The sequence below is a fragment of the Mercenaria mercenaria genome, chromosome 5, assembly GCF_021730395.1.
Source record: "Mercenaria mercenaria strain notata chromosome 5, MADL_Memer_1, whole genome shotgun sequence".
NCBI classification, from domain to species: domain Eukaryota; kingdom Metazoa; phylum Mollusca; class Bivalvia; order Venerida; family Veneridae; genus Mercenaria; species Mercenaria mercenaria.
The window spans coordinates 47,442,696-47,463,296 of NC_069365.1; the positions used below are offsets into that span (position 1 = coordinate 47,442,696).

Sequence of the window (20,601 nt, forward strand, 5' to 3'; positions counted from 1 at the left end):
GCATGTGGTCCAAATTTGAAGGCTGTAGCTTCAGAAATGTGAAAGTAGGTCACTAGGTCAAAATCAAGGTGAACTCATGTCAAGGTTCATCTTGCCACTCAAAACTATACATGTGGTCCAAATTTGAATGTTGTAGATTATTGACAAGAAGATTTTCAAAGTTTTTCCCTATATAAGTCTATGTAAACCATGTAACCCCCGGGCAGAGCCATATTTGACCCTAGGGGGATAATTTGAACAAACTTGGTAGAGATCCACTAGATGATGCTACATACCAAATATCAAAGCCCTAGGATCTGTGGTTTTAGACAAAAAGATTTTCAAAGTTTTTCCCTATATAAATCTATGTAAATTATAAAAATAAACAAAGGGCCATAACTCACTCAAAAATTGTTGAACTAGTCTGATTTTCAGGGGGACACAACTAGGGTACCAATGCATCATTCTGACAAAGTTTGGTCAAAATCCTCCCAGTAGTTTCTGAGGAGATGTGATAATGAGAAATTGTTAAAGGATGGACGGAAGGACAGACGGACGGACGGAAGGACGACGGACCATAGACGCAGAGTGATTTGAATAGCCCACCATCTGATGATGGTGGGCTAAAAATAGTATATTAAACTAATTATGTTGACACAGAAAAACAGATAGGGCCAAGGGGAAGAACTCTGTTGGGCTTAGACAAAAAGCTTATGGTGTGCCTATATAAAATCAAAGCTGCACATATTTCCTCTAGCTTGCTCTTCAATTTTGATTATATGTGGACAGACATGCAAAAGACCACCAGACATTATGTCCCCTAAGTACATCTCAAACTCTGTATCAGGAGTGTAAGTAACAGGTAATGTATTAGTATTGGGCCAAACATTAACCATTTGAGCCGTGCCATGAGAAAACCAACATAGTGGCTTTGCGACCAGCATGGATCCAGACCAGCCTGCGCATCCGCGCAGTCTGGTCAGGATCCATGCTGTTCGCTAACAGTTTCTCTAATTGCAATAGACTTTGAAAGCGAACAGCATGGGTCCTGACCAGACTGCGCGGATGCGCAGGCTGGTCTGGATCCATGCTGGTCGCAAAGCCACTATGTTGGTTTTCCCATGGCATGGCTCATTTCATTACTATCATTTACTATTACCTATTCATTTTGTGTACATATATCAGATTCTGATAAGCAATCTGTTCATAGTGTCAGCAAAAATGGCTTTTTCATTGGGACAAGTACTGGATTTTAACTTTTTAACAAGTTTTCAAGAAAAACAGTTATTAGATTGTTGAATGTCATTAGATGGGAGGGCGGAATTTTATGTAAACATAATCAACCACTTTTGGAAGTAAACACTTTTTAAATATGCTTAATAGTTCATCCAAAACATTTGGGTCACATATTAAGTCATAAAGTTGGCAAAAAATGGCAGCCATATCAAATTTACTCAAGAAAATTTAACTCACCTCAAAGTGGGGTTCAACAAGTTTCACATCAACATATCCCACAATAATCCAGGACAACGCTGTCAGGAAGGATAGCGAACAGACAACAGGGACAAAGTAGCCAGCTATTTTATCTGCTACAGCCTGAATTGGAGCCTGAAATATAGCAATGAACTGACATATGAATGTTGTATCATTGTTTGCTGGGTTTAAAGTCATATTGACACAGTTCAGGGTAAGTAACAACTTTACAACTTTTTATGGTGCAGAAAGACCCCCAGGTGCCTCACTAGTATTATTCAGGATCCCATATGGGCATCTTCAAGTGCCCCCTGGGCACCATTCAGGTGACCCTTAACAGTATTACTCAAGTGCCCTTCTCAGCATCACTCAGGTGCCCCTCATGGCATTTTTCAGGTATCTCTCTGAACTATTTCAAATCAGTAAAACACAAAATTGAACAATGAAATTTGTAATGACTATTTTTACTGCATTAAAATATCCTACTTCAACACTGGCCTAATAAAGGAAGAACATGGAAATATACCTGGTAATGACAAAATTACACTAACATGACTATTGTACAAATCATTCAAATTACAATCACGACAGTAATATGTTTGCTTGTTGTAAATTTAGATTATTCACTGCATTGTTTACTATGTTTGAAATTCTTTGCAAGAGTTGTTTGTACAGCACATATCTAGGGCTGAGCGTGAAACTATTATATCTTGTTTTTTATTTACATACAATAACAATAGTTCTGCGTTCTACCCATGATATTCTCCCAAGATGGTCTGTCAGACGTGACAAAGTTTACAATTTTCAGTAGAAAGTTCACTTTGGTCTTGATCTTTAACCTGATAGCACAAGGCCATAGACAATAAAGCTATGAATTCTGGTGTCCTTAGGCCTGATTATTCTCTACTTACTGATCAGTTACCACTTATTCTAAAAATCTCCATTGAGTGACCACAGTCAATCATCCTACTAAGTTTGACAGCCACAAGCCCAAGCCTTCTTCACTAATAAGACTGAAAACTGCTTTTTGTTTTGAGTTCTTTCTGTGACCTTGACCTCTGACCTAAAGATCCCATCCTCAAACAAGAGCTATCAGTGGACAGCATGCTCGACTATTCTCAGTGCTTGATAGTATAATATCAGCTACGAGTAAAACTTTAACATTACAATAAGCATATTATAAGTCGAAAAGGGGCCATAATTCAGTCAAAATACTTGATAGAGTTGCCTCCTCCTTTATACAGACTGGGGTCATGATGGTAAACAAGTATGCAAATTATGAAAGCAATATCTCAATGGACTTTGAAAATATTTGGGGTGGTACCCAAACTTCAACGTTTGTGTGACGCTCACGCTAACACTCACGCCAACGCCGGGGCGAGTAGGATAGCTCCCCTATTCTTCGAATAGTCGAGCTAAAAAAGATATCAGAATATCAAAAGATCAGACGCCTTTAGACATCATTTTAAAAGTACTGTACAGTGAAAGAGACATGAAAATAAACAAGTTTGTACAATTTGTTAAACCAGCTAACAGACGGCGCATGGTTATTTCAATTGATGAAAATTTCTTCACCATTCCTTTTTATTACTTCATAAAAGAACAAAAGAAAAGAGTGTATGTGGTTTTTTAAAAGACTAAAAAAAATAGAAATTCAGACTATAAACCTTGGATGTTTGTGCCTCTTCAACAAGTTTCACAATCTGAGCAAGAGTTGTGTCAGAACCAACGTGTGTCGCTTCAACCAACAGCATTCCATGCTGGTTAATAGATCCACCAATCATAGACGAACCTGCAAAAAAATAAACATAGTAACAGTGATAAGGAAAAGAGTTGGTCTTAAATCAACCAAATCAGTGTTAGTGTTGCTTTCTGTGGTCCATTTGAGACGGGTACAGTACTACAAAGCTGGGTGAGGTTACGTATGATCAATTTAGCATTTTAAGTTGTGAGATCAGAAAAATAGGTTAATACAAGTTGAATATCATAGGGTCTGACCCCTAGTAAAATCCCTTTGCCATTCTGTTTTAGCATTAATAACTTGCACAAAACTGACAATAATTATGTTTAATCAGAATTTAAAGAATAACGTGTCAATGTCCCAGAGAGAAAAGGTTGTCAGTAAAAAAATAATACTTTTCAGAAAATGTCTTCCCCCAAATCCTCAAGTATCACAACTGCTGCCCCACCCACAGCTGCTAGTTATACTGCACCAGTTTCTGTTTCCTTCATTTTTTACCCAATGATGTATAAACAATATTGTACTATATATACAATATAATATAACAAAGCACTTGGATTAAAATTTGCATATATAAAAACATACAGTTGTTTTCATTTGGAATTTTTCTGGCCAATTATACAAAAAGTTATCATAAAAGTTATTTATAGTAACAACAAAGTGAAATTAATCCTAAAAAAAAAAAAAAAAAAAAAAAAAATCTATATAATGTAAGTCCAAAAGAAAATCTTTACCAAGTAGAGATAGATCAAAATACACCTAAATATTGGATGTAACATGCATGTTGTACCACAGAAAAGTGGTCTCGATTTTTCCCTACGGCCAGTAATAAAGAAGTTACAATATTATCTATTTATAGTAACATCAAAGGGACGTAATTCTAAAAAAGTGTGCCTCGTGGTGGTGAACATTTGTGCCAAGTTACATCAAAATCTCTCCATGCATGAAGAAGAAATGGTCCGGACAAAGTCATCTTTAAATCTGACCTTTGACCTCTAAGTCTGAGCTTAGACCTAGAGACCTGGTTCTGGCGCAAGACAATTCGTCTCATGGTGGTGAACATTTGTGCCAAGTTACATTGAAATCCCTCCATGCATAAAGAAGAAATGCTCCAGACAAAGTCATTCTGGAATTTGACCTTTGACCTCTAAGTATGACCTTGACCTTAGGGCTTTGCGCACAACATGTTGTCTCATCCAGGGGAATGTGCCAACTGGTATTTAAATCCTGTTTTGCATCACGAAGTTATAGACCAGACAGGAAAAAAATCCGATTGACCTTTGATCTCAAATTGTGACCTTGACCTTTAAGCTAGGGTTCTGGGTGTTAAGCATGACACGTCGTCTCATCATGGGGAACATTTATGCCAAGTAATACTGTAAGTATATTGATGGATGACAGAGTTCTGGACCGGACAGGAAAAAAACCTTATTGACCTTTGGCCTCCAATTGTGACCTTGACCTTTAAGCTAGGGGTCCCGGTTTAACGCACGACACGTTGTCTCATCATTGGGAACATTTGTGCCAAGTAATATCAAAATCCCTTCATAGATGGCAGAGTTATGGACCGGACAGGAAACAAGAGCTGTCGGATGACAGCGCGCTCGACTATTCGAAGAATTGACTGAAGAATGGGGTCAAAATATTACCACAGATATTGAGACAAAAGAAAAAACAAGATTAGACAAACAATGTTCCTGTATCTGTGGATTTCGATAAGTCTTGCAGTAAATAGCAACGTGTGAACCAATTTCAAAGTCCAAAAAGGGCCATAATTCAGCCAAACTAGTTGTCAGAGTTATGTACTCTTGCCTACAGATTGAAATCATGATGATAAACAAGTGTTCAAAGTTTAAAAGCAATATGTCAAATAGTTTTGACAAAATGTGGATTTGTATTAAAACAGAACAAATCCAAAAAGGGCCATAATTCAGCCAAAATAGATGACAGAGTTATGTACTCTTTTTCATACAGATAGAGACTATTATACTGAACAAGTGATAAAAGTTTCAAAGCCATATGTCAAACACTTTACACAAAATATTAACTGGTATGAAAAACTTAACCCAGATTTCTAAGTCAAAAGGGGCCATAATTCAGCCAAAATCCTTGATAGAGTTATGTACTCTTGCCTATAACTGGACATGGTGATGGTAAACAGGTGTTGAAAGTTTCAAAGCTTTATCTCAAAATACTTTGTCAAAATATGAACTGGTACGAAAAACTTAACCAAGATTTCTAAGTCAAGAGGGGCCATAATTCAGCCAAAATCCTTGATGGAGTTATGTTCTCTTGCGTATAACTGGACATGGTGATGGTAAACAAGTGTTGAAAGTTTCAAAGCTTTATCTAAAAAGACTCTGTCAAAATATGAACTGGTACGAAAAATAATAGAGATTTTTAAGTCAAAAGGGGCCATAATTCAGCCAAAATCCTTGATGGAGTTATGTTCTCTTGCCTATAACTGGACACGGTGATGGTAAACAAGTGTTGAAAGTCTCAAAGCTTTATCTCAAAAGACTTTGTCAAAATATGAACTGGTACGAAAAACTAAACCATGATTTCTAAGTCAAAAGGGGCCATAATTCAGCCAAAATCCTTGATGGAGTTATGTGCTCTTGCCTATAACTGGTCATGGTGATGGTAAACAAGTGTTGAAAGTTTAAAAGCTTTATCTCAAAAGACTTTGTCAAAATGTGGACTGGTACGAAAAACTTAACCAAGGTGTGACGCCGACGCCATGGTGAGTAGGATAGCTCTACTTATTCTTCGAATAGTCGAGCTAAAAAGCCCTATTGACCTTTGACCCCCAATTGTGACCTTGATCTTTGAGCAAGGGCTCCGGGATTTGCGCATGACACGTTGTCTCATCATGGAGAACATCTGTGCCAAGTTATTTTGAAATCCCTTAATGAATGACAGAGTTATGGACCGGACACGAAACAGACCCTGTTCATGCCATGTTAATATTTGACTACTAAGTGTGACCTTGACCTTTGAGCTAGGGGTTGTGAAAGATGTGCATGACACATCATCTTATTATGACGTACAATTGTGCCAATTGATATTAAAATCCCTTTATGGATGACAGAGTTATGGACCAGACAGGAAAAAAGCCCTGTTGACCTTTGATCTCCAATTGTGACCTTGACCTTTGTGTCAGGGGTGCGGGTTTTGCGCAAGACACGTCGTCTCATCATGGGGAACATTTGTGTCAAGTAATATTAAAATCCCTTTATGGATGAAAGAGTTATGGACCGGACACGAAACAGACCCTGTTCATGCCATGTTAACATTTGACTACTAAGTGTGACCTTGACCTCTGAGCTAGGGGTCTGAAAGTTGTGCATGACACATCATCTTATTATGAGGCACCATTGTGCCAAGTGATATAAAAATCCCTTCATGGATGGGAGAGCTATGGACCGGACAGGAAAAAAGCCCTGTTGACCTTTGACCTCCAATTGTGACCTTGACCTTTAAGCAAGGGGTCTGGGTTTTGCGCATGATATGTCGTCTCATCATGGGGAACATTTGTGCCAAGTAATGATAAAATCCCTTCATGGATAAAAGAGTTATGGACCGGACACGAAATTGCGGACGGACGGAATGACAGAATGACGGAATGACCGAAAAGCGCATTCCTATAGTCCCCGAAACTGGTTTTCAACCAGTAGGGGACTAATAAGTGGTACTGTCCAAATTGAATGATGAGCCAGTTCATTTTAGAAATTTAGCAGGCTAAAGGTTATCCTAAACTACTAGTTTAATCATAATATAAGCTGAACATGTCTTACCAACATTCTTCACAACAGGCATAGACTCTCCAGTTATAAGTGACTCATCACATGTAGAACTACCGTGGACAACTTTCCCATCTACAGGTACCTTCTCACCTGGCACAACCTGAAATCAACCATTACATAATATTTACAATCCTGAAAATAGTTGCTAGGTGCATAAATGATAAATCAATACACACTTAATATGAAAACAATTTTCTGAGCAATTTGTTTCTTTTCATTAGTCTTTGTGACATCTAAAACTGACACTGGAATGTGGGGATTAATAACATGAAATACTGAATTGCATTTCTGTTAAAATTGTTATGTTTTAAAGGGTAATTCTGTTTTGATAAATAAAGCTTGGGTCTGAAAAAATTGTTCGGTTTCTGGGATAGACGAGTTCTGGTTAACAGGGGTATTTTTCTCTAATGAAATAAGAAGACCCAATTTCGGGACCAAAACATTTGGTGCTTCTGTTATTCAGGGTTTCTGGTTTAGAGGGGTTTCAATGTATTTTGTAAAAATAAGTAAAGATCTGGGTTTTTTTTTATTTTAGGCACTTTTTCATTTATATAACTGTTTGCTTCACAAAAGGCTGCCAATTCTCCAATGTTGTAAAGAAGTAACAAGAACTTTCCTTGAAATGAAGTGAGAGATAAATGACTTTCCATGTAATATCATTTCTTTTTCAGACTGTCATAAGGAACATTTGCCTCAGCTGAGCATCAAATTCATGACCCCTGTGACACATGTTAAAAAGCTGTGTTTAGAAAAAAGTCACAAAACTCCCCGACTGGTCAATCAGAAGCACAATTTTGAAATCGTCCAATGGCAAGGGTGCATTCCCATAATTGGACTGGTCTCCAAACTTGTGGTTTTATCATCACGGAAATGCAACCTCCGTCAAAAGCTATACAAGTTGTCTCCAATCTATTACCATTCACTGTTTTAGGAATATCACAACTTTTTCAGCTTTTGATGGTAAAGAAAAACCCAAGGCACCCCTCCGGGCATTATGTATCCCCACATCACTTATTACCGGTGGTTACCTATTACCGGTGCAATCCGAAAATCTCGAATATTTACTTCCTGAAGAGCACTTCCGGAATCCTTTGTTTACAAAATTACACGACTATTCGTCAAGTGTATCTTCCGTGAAATATGTCCTTCGTAAGGTAAGTTATTTATTTATTCTATATGATTTGATAGAAATATGTTTTTTTCAGTGTACTTTACTGATAAACTTCAATAACACTCGATGAATTATGAATAATTTCCCAGAAAAAAGTGACAGAAGGAGTTTCCTCTTGTAATGACTCATCAAGCACTGCTCACACATTGCGCTTTTTGGCGCCTTTTTGATGAACAATATACTGGACTAAACTTCCACTTTTCGTTGTTAAGAACTGAGAAATCAAATTTCATTCAACTATTGTGTGCATGTTAGCATGTGGTAAGTTTTTTGTTATTTCATTACAGTTACAAGCTAAAGTGTGAAAGTGTGGTTTATTGGTCACACTTGAAATATGCTGTGCTGTGAAGTTTTAAAATGAGTCATGATGAGTCTTTAAATCATCACTGAATGTGATAATTCTGTTTATCTGATTTTGACAAAAAAGGGACAAGTGCTGTTTGGATATTATTCATTTATTTATTCATGTTATATGTATATAATATACTGTTCTTTTCCACAGCAGATTAAATAATCAGTAGCCAGAACTTTAGCTGTGTTTACTTGTTATTTTTGTGTTTCTGGATGGAAGTTTAATGCAGTAGCATTATTTCCCACAATTCCACCGGTAATAGGTAACTGTAAACATCCAAGATGGCGACCATGGTAGGTCAAAACATGACCTATTATTGACGATAATTCTGTTCCCATGTGAATAAAATTAACTTTTAATGAAAAGAAAATACTTTTTTCTTAAAAGTGAGTTTAATTTTAGTAAGCATATGAATCAAATGTCATGTATTGTGGAATATCAATCATTAATACACCGGTAATTGGTACATCCAGGATAATCACTGGTGGGCATATGAGTAGAACTACCTGCCTTCCTTCAGCCAGTTAGACTGCTTCCTCAAATGAACAAATCTACACCCCAAGCAAAGTAATTTGTCAGTGACATTAACCATTAGGCCATGGAGGCCCCTATATATAAAACTTCAACTAGAATTATGTAGCAAAATTCTAAAATATATACAAATTTTATAAGAAATCAAAGGATTACCTTGAGGATATCACCCCTCTGAACGAGATCTACAGATATGGTTTTTTCATTAATGATAGTATCTTCTTTATCCAGCACCACTAGGAGAGCTTCTGATGCTTGGAGGGACATCAACTTGGCAAGGGCCTCCGATGTTTTACCCTGTAATTAAGTAAATTTCTTATTGCGCACAGATCTTAAAAACTCAGTTAAGTTACAGTCTTAAGGGTCAATACCCTTTTTTCATACTGATCTTTAAATTTCACACTGGATTTGTGATATCATTTGCAATGTTATTTTGATGAGTGTTTTCTCATTAAAAACTTTATTTAAGAGAGTGGTGGTCTAGTGGTTAAGGTGTCAGCCACTCAACCCAGGGGTCATGGGTTTCAGCCCCACTGGGGTCACGACCATGACCTCATAAGGCACAAGTACTGGTTTTTCCAGGATGCGGACTTCAGAGTGGTTCAAATAATCAAAACTGAGCTAAAATAAATTAGTATAAACTAAAAACTTGATTACCATCAATGATTTAAATCTTATTTAGGCTATAGAACGAAAATTAATGTATATAATATATAACAGAAAATGTTATATAATAAGATTATTAGTTCTTATTGAGAAATAGGCATATGTTGTTTTGCGGATAAATATTGCACTCCTAAAGTCACGCAAATAATCTACACTACAGAATTTATGCATACTTCCATAATAGAACAGTTTATAACAACATATAGAACCACCACCATAAATGATATGATTTTTAGGCATCAGTGCAAGGTTTCTTTGTTCCTTCAAATCTTTTTCATTACTGCAATTACTTCCATGACAATACACCTTACCTTAGCGATATGCTCCAACCATCTACCCAGTGATATGAACACCATTAACATGGGCGTGGTCTCAAAAAATGTCATCGGTGAGAATGGTTCATGCAGTCCTATAGCAGCAAGGACTACACAGACAGAATACACGTATGATATAGTGGTTGCCAGGACAACGAGAACGTCCATGTTTGCAGACTTGTGACTTAGGGCTTTGTAGGCTTGAATGTAGAAGTACCGACCTCCGATGAACTGAAAAATGAATAAAATCAGTTATTTTATGAAACTTGTCATCAATGAATATCTAACAATGTCTGATATTTTCTTGATTGTCAAGACTAGTAAAAAGTGATGTATACAGATGAAAAGGAATGATCCAACTTAACAACAATTAAGATAAAACCTTAGAAATTTTAAAATAAAAGTCAAACTACATATATATTATATCATACTAGATTTATATAGCACCCTTTTCTAGATAAACACATTCAAAGGTGCTTTACATATAAAACCAGGCACGTGGGTACAATAAACAGGAAAAAAACTTATACATGTATTTGTATATCTTACATATCTGTTAGTTATTCTTACATATCAATTGTACAAACAAACAAAATTTAAATCACATTGAAACCACCCACCTGTACAGGTGTAGCCAATATAAACATGAGTATATTGTCCAATGAGAGACCAGGAATAAGCATTATCTGGTTGCCATGACCACCAGTTCTCATCATTTTACGTGTGGTAGTCTCCGTCACATTTGAGCTGTTATCTGAAACCATGCCGTCATGATCTTCGGTTTTCGCCGGTGCGAACATGAAATACATCATTATGGCCATAGCTGGGACTCCGAATATCAGGGACCATAAAAATGAGGTTCTCCACCTGTGTGGTAAAAATTATGCCAGCATATAAGCATTTCTAAATATATATTTTTCTAACATACCCATGCAAGTGCTTGTTTGTTTTGTTGGGTTTAACGTCGCACCAACACAATTCAGGTCATATGGCGACATTTCCAGCTTTGATGGTGGAGGAAGACCCCAGGTGCGCCTCCATGCATTATTTCATCACGGGCGAGCACATGGGTAGAACCACCGACCTTCCATAAGCCAGCTGGATGGCTTCCCTACATGATCCCATTAAAAATTCAACACTCCGAGTGAGGCTCGAACCCACATCAGTGAGGGGCAAGTGATTTGAAGTCAGCACAACCTTAACCACTCGGCCACAGAGGCCCCCCCATTCAAGTGAGATAAAGGAAAAGGACTGTATGGTCAGAGAACATGAATTGCACAGGCATTTAAAAGCAGTACAGTCAAATTTCATTCATTTAAACTTGGATAATTCTAACACCATCTTTCCCTCAAGCTTGATGTCACGACCCGGCAAAATCCCTATATGAGCCGTGCCATGAGAAAACCAACATAGTGGCTTTGCGACCAGCATGGATCCAGACCAGCCTGCACATCCGCGCAGTCTGGTCAGGCTCCATGCTGTTCGCTTTTAAAGCCTATTGGAATTGGAGAAACTGTTAGCGAACAGCATGGATCCTGACCAGACTGCGCGGATGCGCAGGCTGGTCTGGATCCATGCTGGTTGCAAAGCCACTATGTTGGTTTTCTCATGGCACGGCTCATATTGTGTTTCATTTGACTGCTTGAGCTACCAGTAACTTGAACAAATTTTGTGGCTCCTATCAAGTTCCAGCTAACAAAGTTTGACTGTATTTCTATGACTACAAAGGGAACAATACTTTTTTTTATTTCTAAAACACTATAAGAAGTATTGTAAATGTTCTTAATGGTGTGAATACTTCGGCAATTTTTATGACTTCTATAAAACTAAATTCAAAGCTGTAGTAGGCCCGTTTTTGTGTATTACTTTTCTTTTTTTTTAAGTAAAACAGGACAAAAAACAAACATCTAAATAGCTGCACTTTGTTCCTTAACATATAATTCTTGATTCAGAAAATGTTATTTTAAGAAAAAATAAACTACACATAAAACTTAACCACAACTGTATGTTGTTTGACGCTTTTGAAATGTCACAATGACATTTCTTATTTACACATTTCTGGTTGTGTTTTGTTTAATACCAGTTTTATTGGCCATAAAAATGTATACTACAGTTAAATGTTAAAAGTGCACAATAACGGAATCACATGATCATTGTCTGGTGAAATTTAGTTAATGTGTCAGGTTTTTTTTTTACAAGGACAAAATTTAAGTCATATGGCATTGCTCCAGATATATTGGTGCAGGAAGACTCCCAGGGGCCCCTCCAAGCATTATTTCATGCATAGTCAGGTTCCTGGACAGAACCACCATCTTTCCATAAGCCAGCAGGATCACTTCCCCTCCTGAAAAAATTCTACATCCCTTGCAGGCATTTAAACTTTACTGCTTACGAAAGGGACAAATAATTCAAGGTCACAGAACATAATCACTCAGCCACAGAGGCTCCACCTTAGGTCAGTGGACCGCGACAAAAATATAAGAAGGTATGCTTATTTATTTTTTTTTTTCAATCTAAACTCGCCTACTAACCATATACAGCCAAGTACTAAACACGTAGTGCTTAAAATATCTTCATTAATATCATAACATGCTGTCAACATTCAATTTGATTGTTACTGATGATAATAAACTGAAAATCAATATCTCTCTGTCTATCTTTCCATCCTGTTTCACATCCCATTCTCTTCCATGAAAATGTTTAACAATTAATTATTCAATGACTAATTTATTTCTTGCAAACTTAAGACTAAATATTATATTAAAAAAATATTATAATGATACAGTGAAGAACATATCCTGTCAAGCATATTCATTATAGTACTCTTGTTAAAAAGTTGGACATTGAAACTTCAGTATGTTGTACATAACATACAAATAAACAGAAAATATTGTGGAAGTTTTCAAAAATTTTAAGAAAGTTATTGAAAACTCTGCTATACCTAACAATATGAGAACTCAGAAACATCTGTACTTATGGTCAAAGCTTTAATTCCGCAGTTCAAAAAAAAAAGTACATGAGTATTGCCTCTTGATGCAGATACATTCTCGCAGATACTTAATATTTAAAAAGTTTACCGTTTAATATCATCTCTGTGATCATATCTTGAAGCATTGTTGTCATGGTCTGTGTATAGTGATGCTTTAAATCCAAGACCCTGAAAATGTATGGTAAAACCTAATAATTAACACTACAAATGCTTTTTTTTTTTAATTTTGAAAGCATCCCATTTTTTCATTGGGTACGACCCTTCAAAACATAGCAAATTTATAGCAGACTTATGTTTAGTTCTTCTTCTTTTCATGAGAGGCAATGAAATGTGCAATACCTTTCATGCCTCTCAACTTGGGTAAAAGCACTGGCTAAAACAGAATTCTAATATAAATATTTTAACATTATTATTATCATATAATATATATATATTATATAAATTAACACTGATTGGACTTTACAATCTAAATATAATCAGAATTAAAAACAAGAGGGTCATGATGACCCTGGATCGCTCACCTGAGTAATATGAGCTACATGTTTCAAATGGCAAACTGATGATTTTTAGAAATTTTTTGGAAGATTTTCCGATGTACAATCAAGTAACCCCTGGGGCTGGGTCAATTTGACCCTGGGGGTCAAGATTTGTATAAATTTTGTAGAGGTCCTCTAGGCAATGCTACAATGTCAAATATCTAAGCTCTAGGCCTTCTGGTTTATTTTTAGAAAAATTTTGAAGATTTTCCTATGTAAAATCAAGTGACCCCTGGGGCGGGGTCAATTTTGACCCCGGGGGGTCATGATTTGAACAAATTTTGTAGAGGTCCACAAGGCATTGCTAAATGTTAAATATCTAAGCTCTAGGCCTTCTGGTTTATTTTTAGAATTTTTTTGAAGATTTTCCTATGTAAAATCAAGTGACCCCTGGGGCGGGGTCAAATTTAACCCTGGGGGTAATGATTTGAACAAATTTTGTAGAGGTCCACTAGGCAATGCTACATGTCAAATATCTTAGCTCTAGGCCTTCTGGTTTATTTTTTAAAAAATTTTGAAGATTTTCCTATAGAAATCTATGTAAAATCAAGTGACCCCTGGGGCGGGGTCAATTTTGACCCCAGGGTCATGATTTGAACAACTTTAGTAGAGGTTCACTAGGCAACGCAACATGTCAAATATCTAAGCTCTAGGGCTTCTGGTTTTTGAGAAGAAGATTTTTTAAGATTTTCCTATGTAAAATCATATGACCCCTCGGGCGGGGTAAATTTTGACCCCAGGGTCATGATTTGAATACACTTGGTAGAGGTCTACTAGGCAATGCTTCACACCAAATATCTAAGCTCTAGGGCTTATGGTTTTTGAGAAGAAGATTTTTAAAGTTTTTCCTTTCGGTTGCCATGGCAACCAGAGTTCTGCATGGAATTCAATTCTTTGAAAAAAAAATTGTAGAGCTTCACCCAAGGAACATTCCTGTGAAGTTTGGATGAAATTGGCCTAGCGGTTTATGAGAAGATGTCGTTTAAAGTAAAAGTTTACAGACGGACGCCCGACGATGAGTGATCACAATGTGAGCTAAGCTAAAAACACAGAACCAATGTATGGGTAAAAGGCAGCAGTGGTCTAGTGGCTAAGGTGTTGGCTGCTCAACCAGAGCATCATGGGTTCGAGACCCACTGCACCCACGATCATATGCCTTCTCATATGACACCAGTACTGGTTTTTCCAGGAAGTGGACTCGAGAGTAGTTCAAATAAGCTTGAAGCTTTCATCACAATGAAGGCAAAATAAATTAGTATAAACTATACTAATATATGGGTATTTTCACAATCATCACCAGGCACTTAAGGAAAGTCAAATCAACCAAAATCATAATGTAATCTCCTAACTTCTGTGATGAAGGCCTAGAAGTTCCTTTAAAACAGTGGATTCCTAAAGTAGGAGTCAATGACTTTCTACAAGCCCCTGATCAGCCTCCATAAATGTAAAATGAAAAATAAAATGAAAAATTAAATCTGTTCACCTTTAAAACACTGTTAAATCATAAATATTCATTTTTTTTTTTTTTTTATTTCCTTGTTGAGTCAACCCGGGAAATCAGGCCAGGTCCTTAAAAAGAAGTAAAATCTCAATTCAGTTTATGTTCAGAGGATAAAATTCACAAATTCATAGTCCAATGAAATAGCCATTTTGATCAAAGACCACCAGATTAAACGGTTTCACATGAGACAGTGATGGCTACCATCTATGTAACAACCTATTCTTCTATGTTGCCATGACAACATGACTGAGAACTAAAGTATGTAATGTTTAGATCATGCTTAAATGTAAACTTCCCGGTTACAAAACAGATAAAACTGCAGGTGACACTAACAAACCATTCTCTTTAAAGGTGACCCAATGTATCTGACAGTTTTTACTGACATTTAAATTTTTTGTTAAATAAATCTGTTTGTTTGTTTTGAGTTTAACCCTGTTTGTCAATAGTATTTAAGTTATGTAGGGGCGGGCTGTTAACCTAAGCAGTGTCCCTGGATTCTTTACTAGTAAAAATTTGTTAAACCACAAGTAAATGCCAACTTCTCTACATGAATCAGAGGTGGAGGACGAATGATTTCAGACACAATGTCTTTTATCAAATCTTCATGGAGAACATACACCTCACCCGAGGATCGAACTCACAGCCCTGCGATCCATACATCTGCGCTCACCCTATTCAGATAAGCAGGCAGTTGTTTAATAAAATCTTATACAGTAAACCTTTAGTAAATACCTGTATAATTTCAATGATTGTTCGCGGACCTATGTACTCTGTATTGTAGACAAACTTTCCCTTGCTGGTTGCCAAGGCAACCTGAGCACTGATCACCCCAGTTCGTTTCTGTACTGTCGACTCTATCAGATGAACACAAGATGCACATGTCATCCCAGTTATCTACAATGAAATAGGTACATGAGTTGCGCTATGAGAAAACCAACATAGTGCATTTGCTCTGCGCAGTCTGGTCAGGATCCATGCTGTTCGCTTTCAAAGCCTATTGAAATGAGAGAAACCATTAGCAAACAGCATGGATCCTGACTAGATGCGCAGGCTGTTCTGGATCCATGCTGGTCGCAAACGCGCTATGTTGGTTTTCTCATGGCGCAGCTCATTTTAGCTCACAGGGACAATAATCTGCCTAATAAAACTGCATGTTTTCATGCAATAATAACAAATCATTTCTAGGAATGTTCTGTATGCATTTTAGTCATTTGGCACAATTTAGGTTATATGGTGAAACAGTACAAGATTCTAAGTACCCCTCTTAACATTATTTCAGGTGTGGGCAGGCACCATTGTAGAACAACATACCTATTGATACTTTATGTATATTTTTGTTGTTCTGGGTTTAATACCCTTTATTCAGTTATGTAATGGCCAGCAGTTAACCTAACCAGTGTTCCTGGATTCTGTACCAGTACAAACCTGTTCTCCACAAGTTACTGCCAACTTCCCCGCATGAATCAGAGGATGAGGACATATGATTTCGGACACAATGTTTTTTATGGCATCGCCAAGGAGAACATATGCCTCACACTGGGATCGAGCTCACAACCCTGTGTTTAGTAGATCTGCGCTCTCCCTACTGAGCTAAGCGGGCGTGCTGTTGATACTTTATTTAAGTTTTGTAACTCTGTATCATAGGAACTACTGACATGTTTAAAAAAAAATTATCTGAACAAGAATATTACTCGCTGTAGTAAAAGTTGCTACACCAATAACTGACTTGAAATTTACCTAGTTTACTGACAACAGCTGTCAGGTCACTGACTTCTCATTTTTACTAGAAAATATCTGTTTGCCCAGTTAGTTCAGGTCATACTAATTACAAAAAATTCTTTAATAAAAAGTCTTCCACTAACAAAATATTACTAGCTTATACTTCCTAAACTGGTACTGGTGTTTCTATAGGTATACATGTTAATTACTCCTATCGAGATTCAGACCTGCCGCCTCGGGATTAACAGCCAACAAAGTTTTCAACACATCACTTTGTCCCAGTGTATACATGAAGTTCTACAGTTCCTTTTTGTCCCTTTGTCTTTAAGTCTAGCACAGCGGCATTTAATTAAGCCGAGACTAGCAACTTAGTTTGCTATCTGTGAAGTTTGTCAAGGTGTTCTGTAGCCTGGCTCCCTGGCTTCATGGTTATTTTTTATATAAATACTGCAAACATTTTATAAGAAAATTTTAAGCCTAGAGCTAAAATAGCTGTTTTATCTGATGCCTGAGCCAGGGGCAATTAAAATGTCAATGTAGAAACAACCTGCTGAAGTAACTTCCCTCTTAATGAAGAAAACTGATATATGTAAATTAGAGCAAACTGGGACAGGAGCCAGTCTAACCATTCTGGTACTTACATTAAGTTCCACGGTGCCTTGACCCGCCGTCTCCGAGTCTATCACAGAGGCATTGAAACCGAGGCCGGAGATTTTGTTCGCTATCTGTGAAGGTAACACATACGATGCATCATACTTCACTTCAGCTTTCTGGGCCATTAACGCAACAATCACAGACTTCACACCTGCAACAATAAGCAAAATGACTCACACTGGATAATGAAATAATTACATCCAATTTGGCCTAACATTATATCTAACTTGGCCTTATTTTCCTGCAAATAGACGGGTGTGTAGAATCTGCATCTTATCACTTTCACTTGCACATTTTTAAAACTTCAGAAATAAGCTGTTCACTTAATCTCTTCACAACATACCAAATTCACTAAAACAATATACTTCACTGAAGCTGGTTGTCAAACATTTCATGGCCAGAAGATAACAATTTTAACCTGATTACTGATTACATATTAGAATCCCAACTGTCCCATTATTAAACAACTGAAAATTTAAATCTACAGGGAATTTTTCCCAATCATACTGGCTGAAACATTAAAAAAAACAAAACCTGGAGCATTCTATGCTTTACTCTGTTGTTAATGACTGCCAAATTTAGAAAATTAAAACATAATCATATTATCTATTAATTGCAAAGAAGTGTTAATTTCATTCTACGCTAAATTTCTCAATATTAACTAAAGGACTGTGGTATCAGCAGTTATGTTCTGTTCTCACCAAGATTAAAACTACTCTTCTACGTAAGGAGTCAGGTTTACTTCAGCACCACTGACTATGCTTCAAATCATGTCATGTAATAAGACACATTAAAACTCTGGTACAAAGATTATATATTGGAGTTTGAAGACCAGTCGCTTAACTCCAGCATCTGATTGGTTGTTTCTAAGCATACATTTGAAAATAACCAATGAAAGGGTGGTATTTTGAGACTAGTTTCCAAACAAAGTTTTATACTCTTGAACACAAAAACGCAACATACCTTCAACTTTGACAAGATTTTTTTCAATGATTGAAACACATGATGCACAGGTCATACCAGTGACCTTGAGAAAACATTTGTCGTATTCTTCCTCCTCATTGGTTCCCGGCTTATACCTCGCACTTGCATTCTTGGGGTCAATTTGCAAGGTACCATTGGACATACTGGGCTTAAAATCAACCTCTGCTGGTGATAGACTTCCACCTGTGTCCTCTAAAATAGAAATTCAAATGTGTTACAGCATTCATTCATATAACGTTTTAAAGTTGTTTTACAGGTTTTAATGATTTGTTTTCAACAACATTTCATTATGTAACAGCAGCCAGTTGACCTAGCCAATGTTCCTGAATTCTGCACCAGTACTAATTTGTTCCCTAATAACTTCCCCACATGAATCAAAGGTGGAGAAAAAAAGTAACTTTGTGCACACTGTAGTGCAACACATGTCATGGAGAACATACATTGCACCAGGTGATCAAAACATAATGTGGTCGGGTAGAGAATAAGAGAGCACTAACAATGCCTAGCTATAGACTCGGCTGTTATAGCAAAGCGGTAGAGTGCCTGTCTCAGGTGTGAGAGGTTCTGGGTTCGAGTCCTGGTTAGAGCTTAAATATCTGAATTCTGTTACAGCATATATTTGAAGGTTATCGGACTGTTCCTGATGTTCTATATTTTAGTGAACAGTATAATGGATCATTATTTAGCAAGTCAGATCTGACACTGTTGAATGTAAAATGAAATACACCCCATTATGTCCCTATCATCATGTCCATGGAGAGAATTTCCTTGATCACAAAATTTTCTTTTATATGAAAATATTAAATGCTAAATATTACTATGCAGTATGCATTATGATTATGGTAAAAATATTTTAAATATAATTACCTATTTTTGAGAAATATTTGGACATTTAATTGCATTCATTTCAAAGCTTTCTCACTTCACACCTATGTTCTGAGAAAAAAAAAATTAGGTACTATCACTAAGTTATATGCCTCCATATTTTCAAAGACTGATCAACTATCACAACACTAGGCCTTAAGTGCTATGTGATGGCTGTAAAAATTCTCCCTGCACTTGGATTCCTTGTATTTATATTTTCCGGTTCTTTGGGATTATGGAGAACATTCCATTTTATTGTAATCACTGGAAATAGGTGTCTGCTTAAACCTACACTAGCGGGCATGAAGGGTATTGCACATTACATCACCTATCATGAATAGACTCGGTCAAACAAAGTCTGCTTTTGTGTTGCTTGGTTCAGTTCTATACTTTACACAGATTTTATTACATGACATTGTCATAATGAACTAGGATTTTTAACTTATTATTCATCCAAAGAAAATTTTTCATTATCTTTTTATATCTATATGTAACAGTTTCATCAATTTTTGATGACATGTACAAAAATCATAAAGCATTTTTCAATGTTTTTTCATTACCATTGAATGTGATCTAACTTTAAATGCAAACAGTCTCATCAAACACTTAAAATTTAATAGAAGCCTGATTGAAATCTTCCCCACAAAAAAAATGAAACACAGGCGATTAATAAATATCTTCAAGCAAATTTTAAATACAAATGCCATTTAGAAGGCTTGGCTGTTTTGTCTAACGATTTTTTGTCAAATTTACATTTCAAGCACATTCTCCTTAATAAATTTTAACAATTCATCTTCATTCATTCTGTTTTTGAAAAATCAAATTGCATAAATTTGGTTCAAAGTAATTATCACATAACATAATAAGTTGTGAATTTGCCTGCATGATAAATAAGCACATGTATGCTATGTCTGCTATATCTATAGGTAATATAATTATTTAAGTAGCCACTTCAAGCCATGAATGCATCTGCTCAAACCGGGGCTAGAGGGCGAAGACTGTAGCTTGCATTTCCACTACTGTCCATGAAAACGCTCATTCAAACCAAGCATGTAACATTTTCATTTATGTTGTGTTGGGCGACCTGTGGTTTTCCAAATTTTTTTTTTAATAATTTACTTTAAATAACTGAAATGCTGTGACATTCAAACAACAAGATCAAACGCATGTTGTCAGAGGAGGAAACACGCTGGACTATCTTGATGTTTGGATGGTAATTTTTTTAAATAGGGCATATCTTTGAGGTTTTGTTTCTTTGTGGTTTAATGTCACATTGACACAATTATAAGTCATAATATGGTAATTCTTTTGACTGCTGACT

At 36.5% G+C, this 20,601-nt stretch overlaps 1 protein-coding gene across 1 annotated transcript in view; it reads right to left on the reverse strand.

The window, feature by feature from the left end:
- Positions 1-20,601, reverse strand: part of LOC123557141 (copper-transporting ATPase 1-like) — a 96,530-nt gene that overhangs the window by 24,239 nt on the left and 51,690 nt on the right. Inside the window, 10 exon segments of the mRNA XM_045348426.2 lie at positions 1,453-1,587; positions 3,120-3,244; positions 6,991-7,099; positions 9,210-9,350; positions 10,031-10,264; positions 10,654-10,900; positions 13,111-13,190; positions 15,792-15,953; positions 17,420-17,583; positions 18,396-18,608. Coding sequence (XP_045204361.2) covers positions 1,453-1,587; positions 3,120-3,244; positions 6,991-7,099; positions 9,210-9,350; positions 10,031-10,264; positions 10,654-10,900; positions 13,111-13,190; positions 15,792-15,953; positions 17,420-17,583; positions 18,396-18,608 — 1,610 coding nt within the window.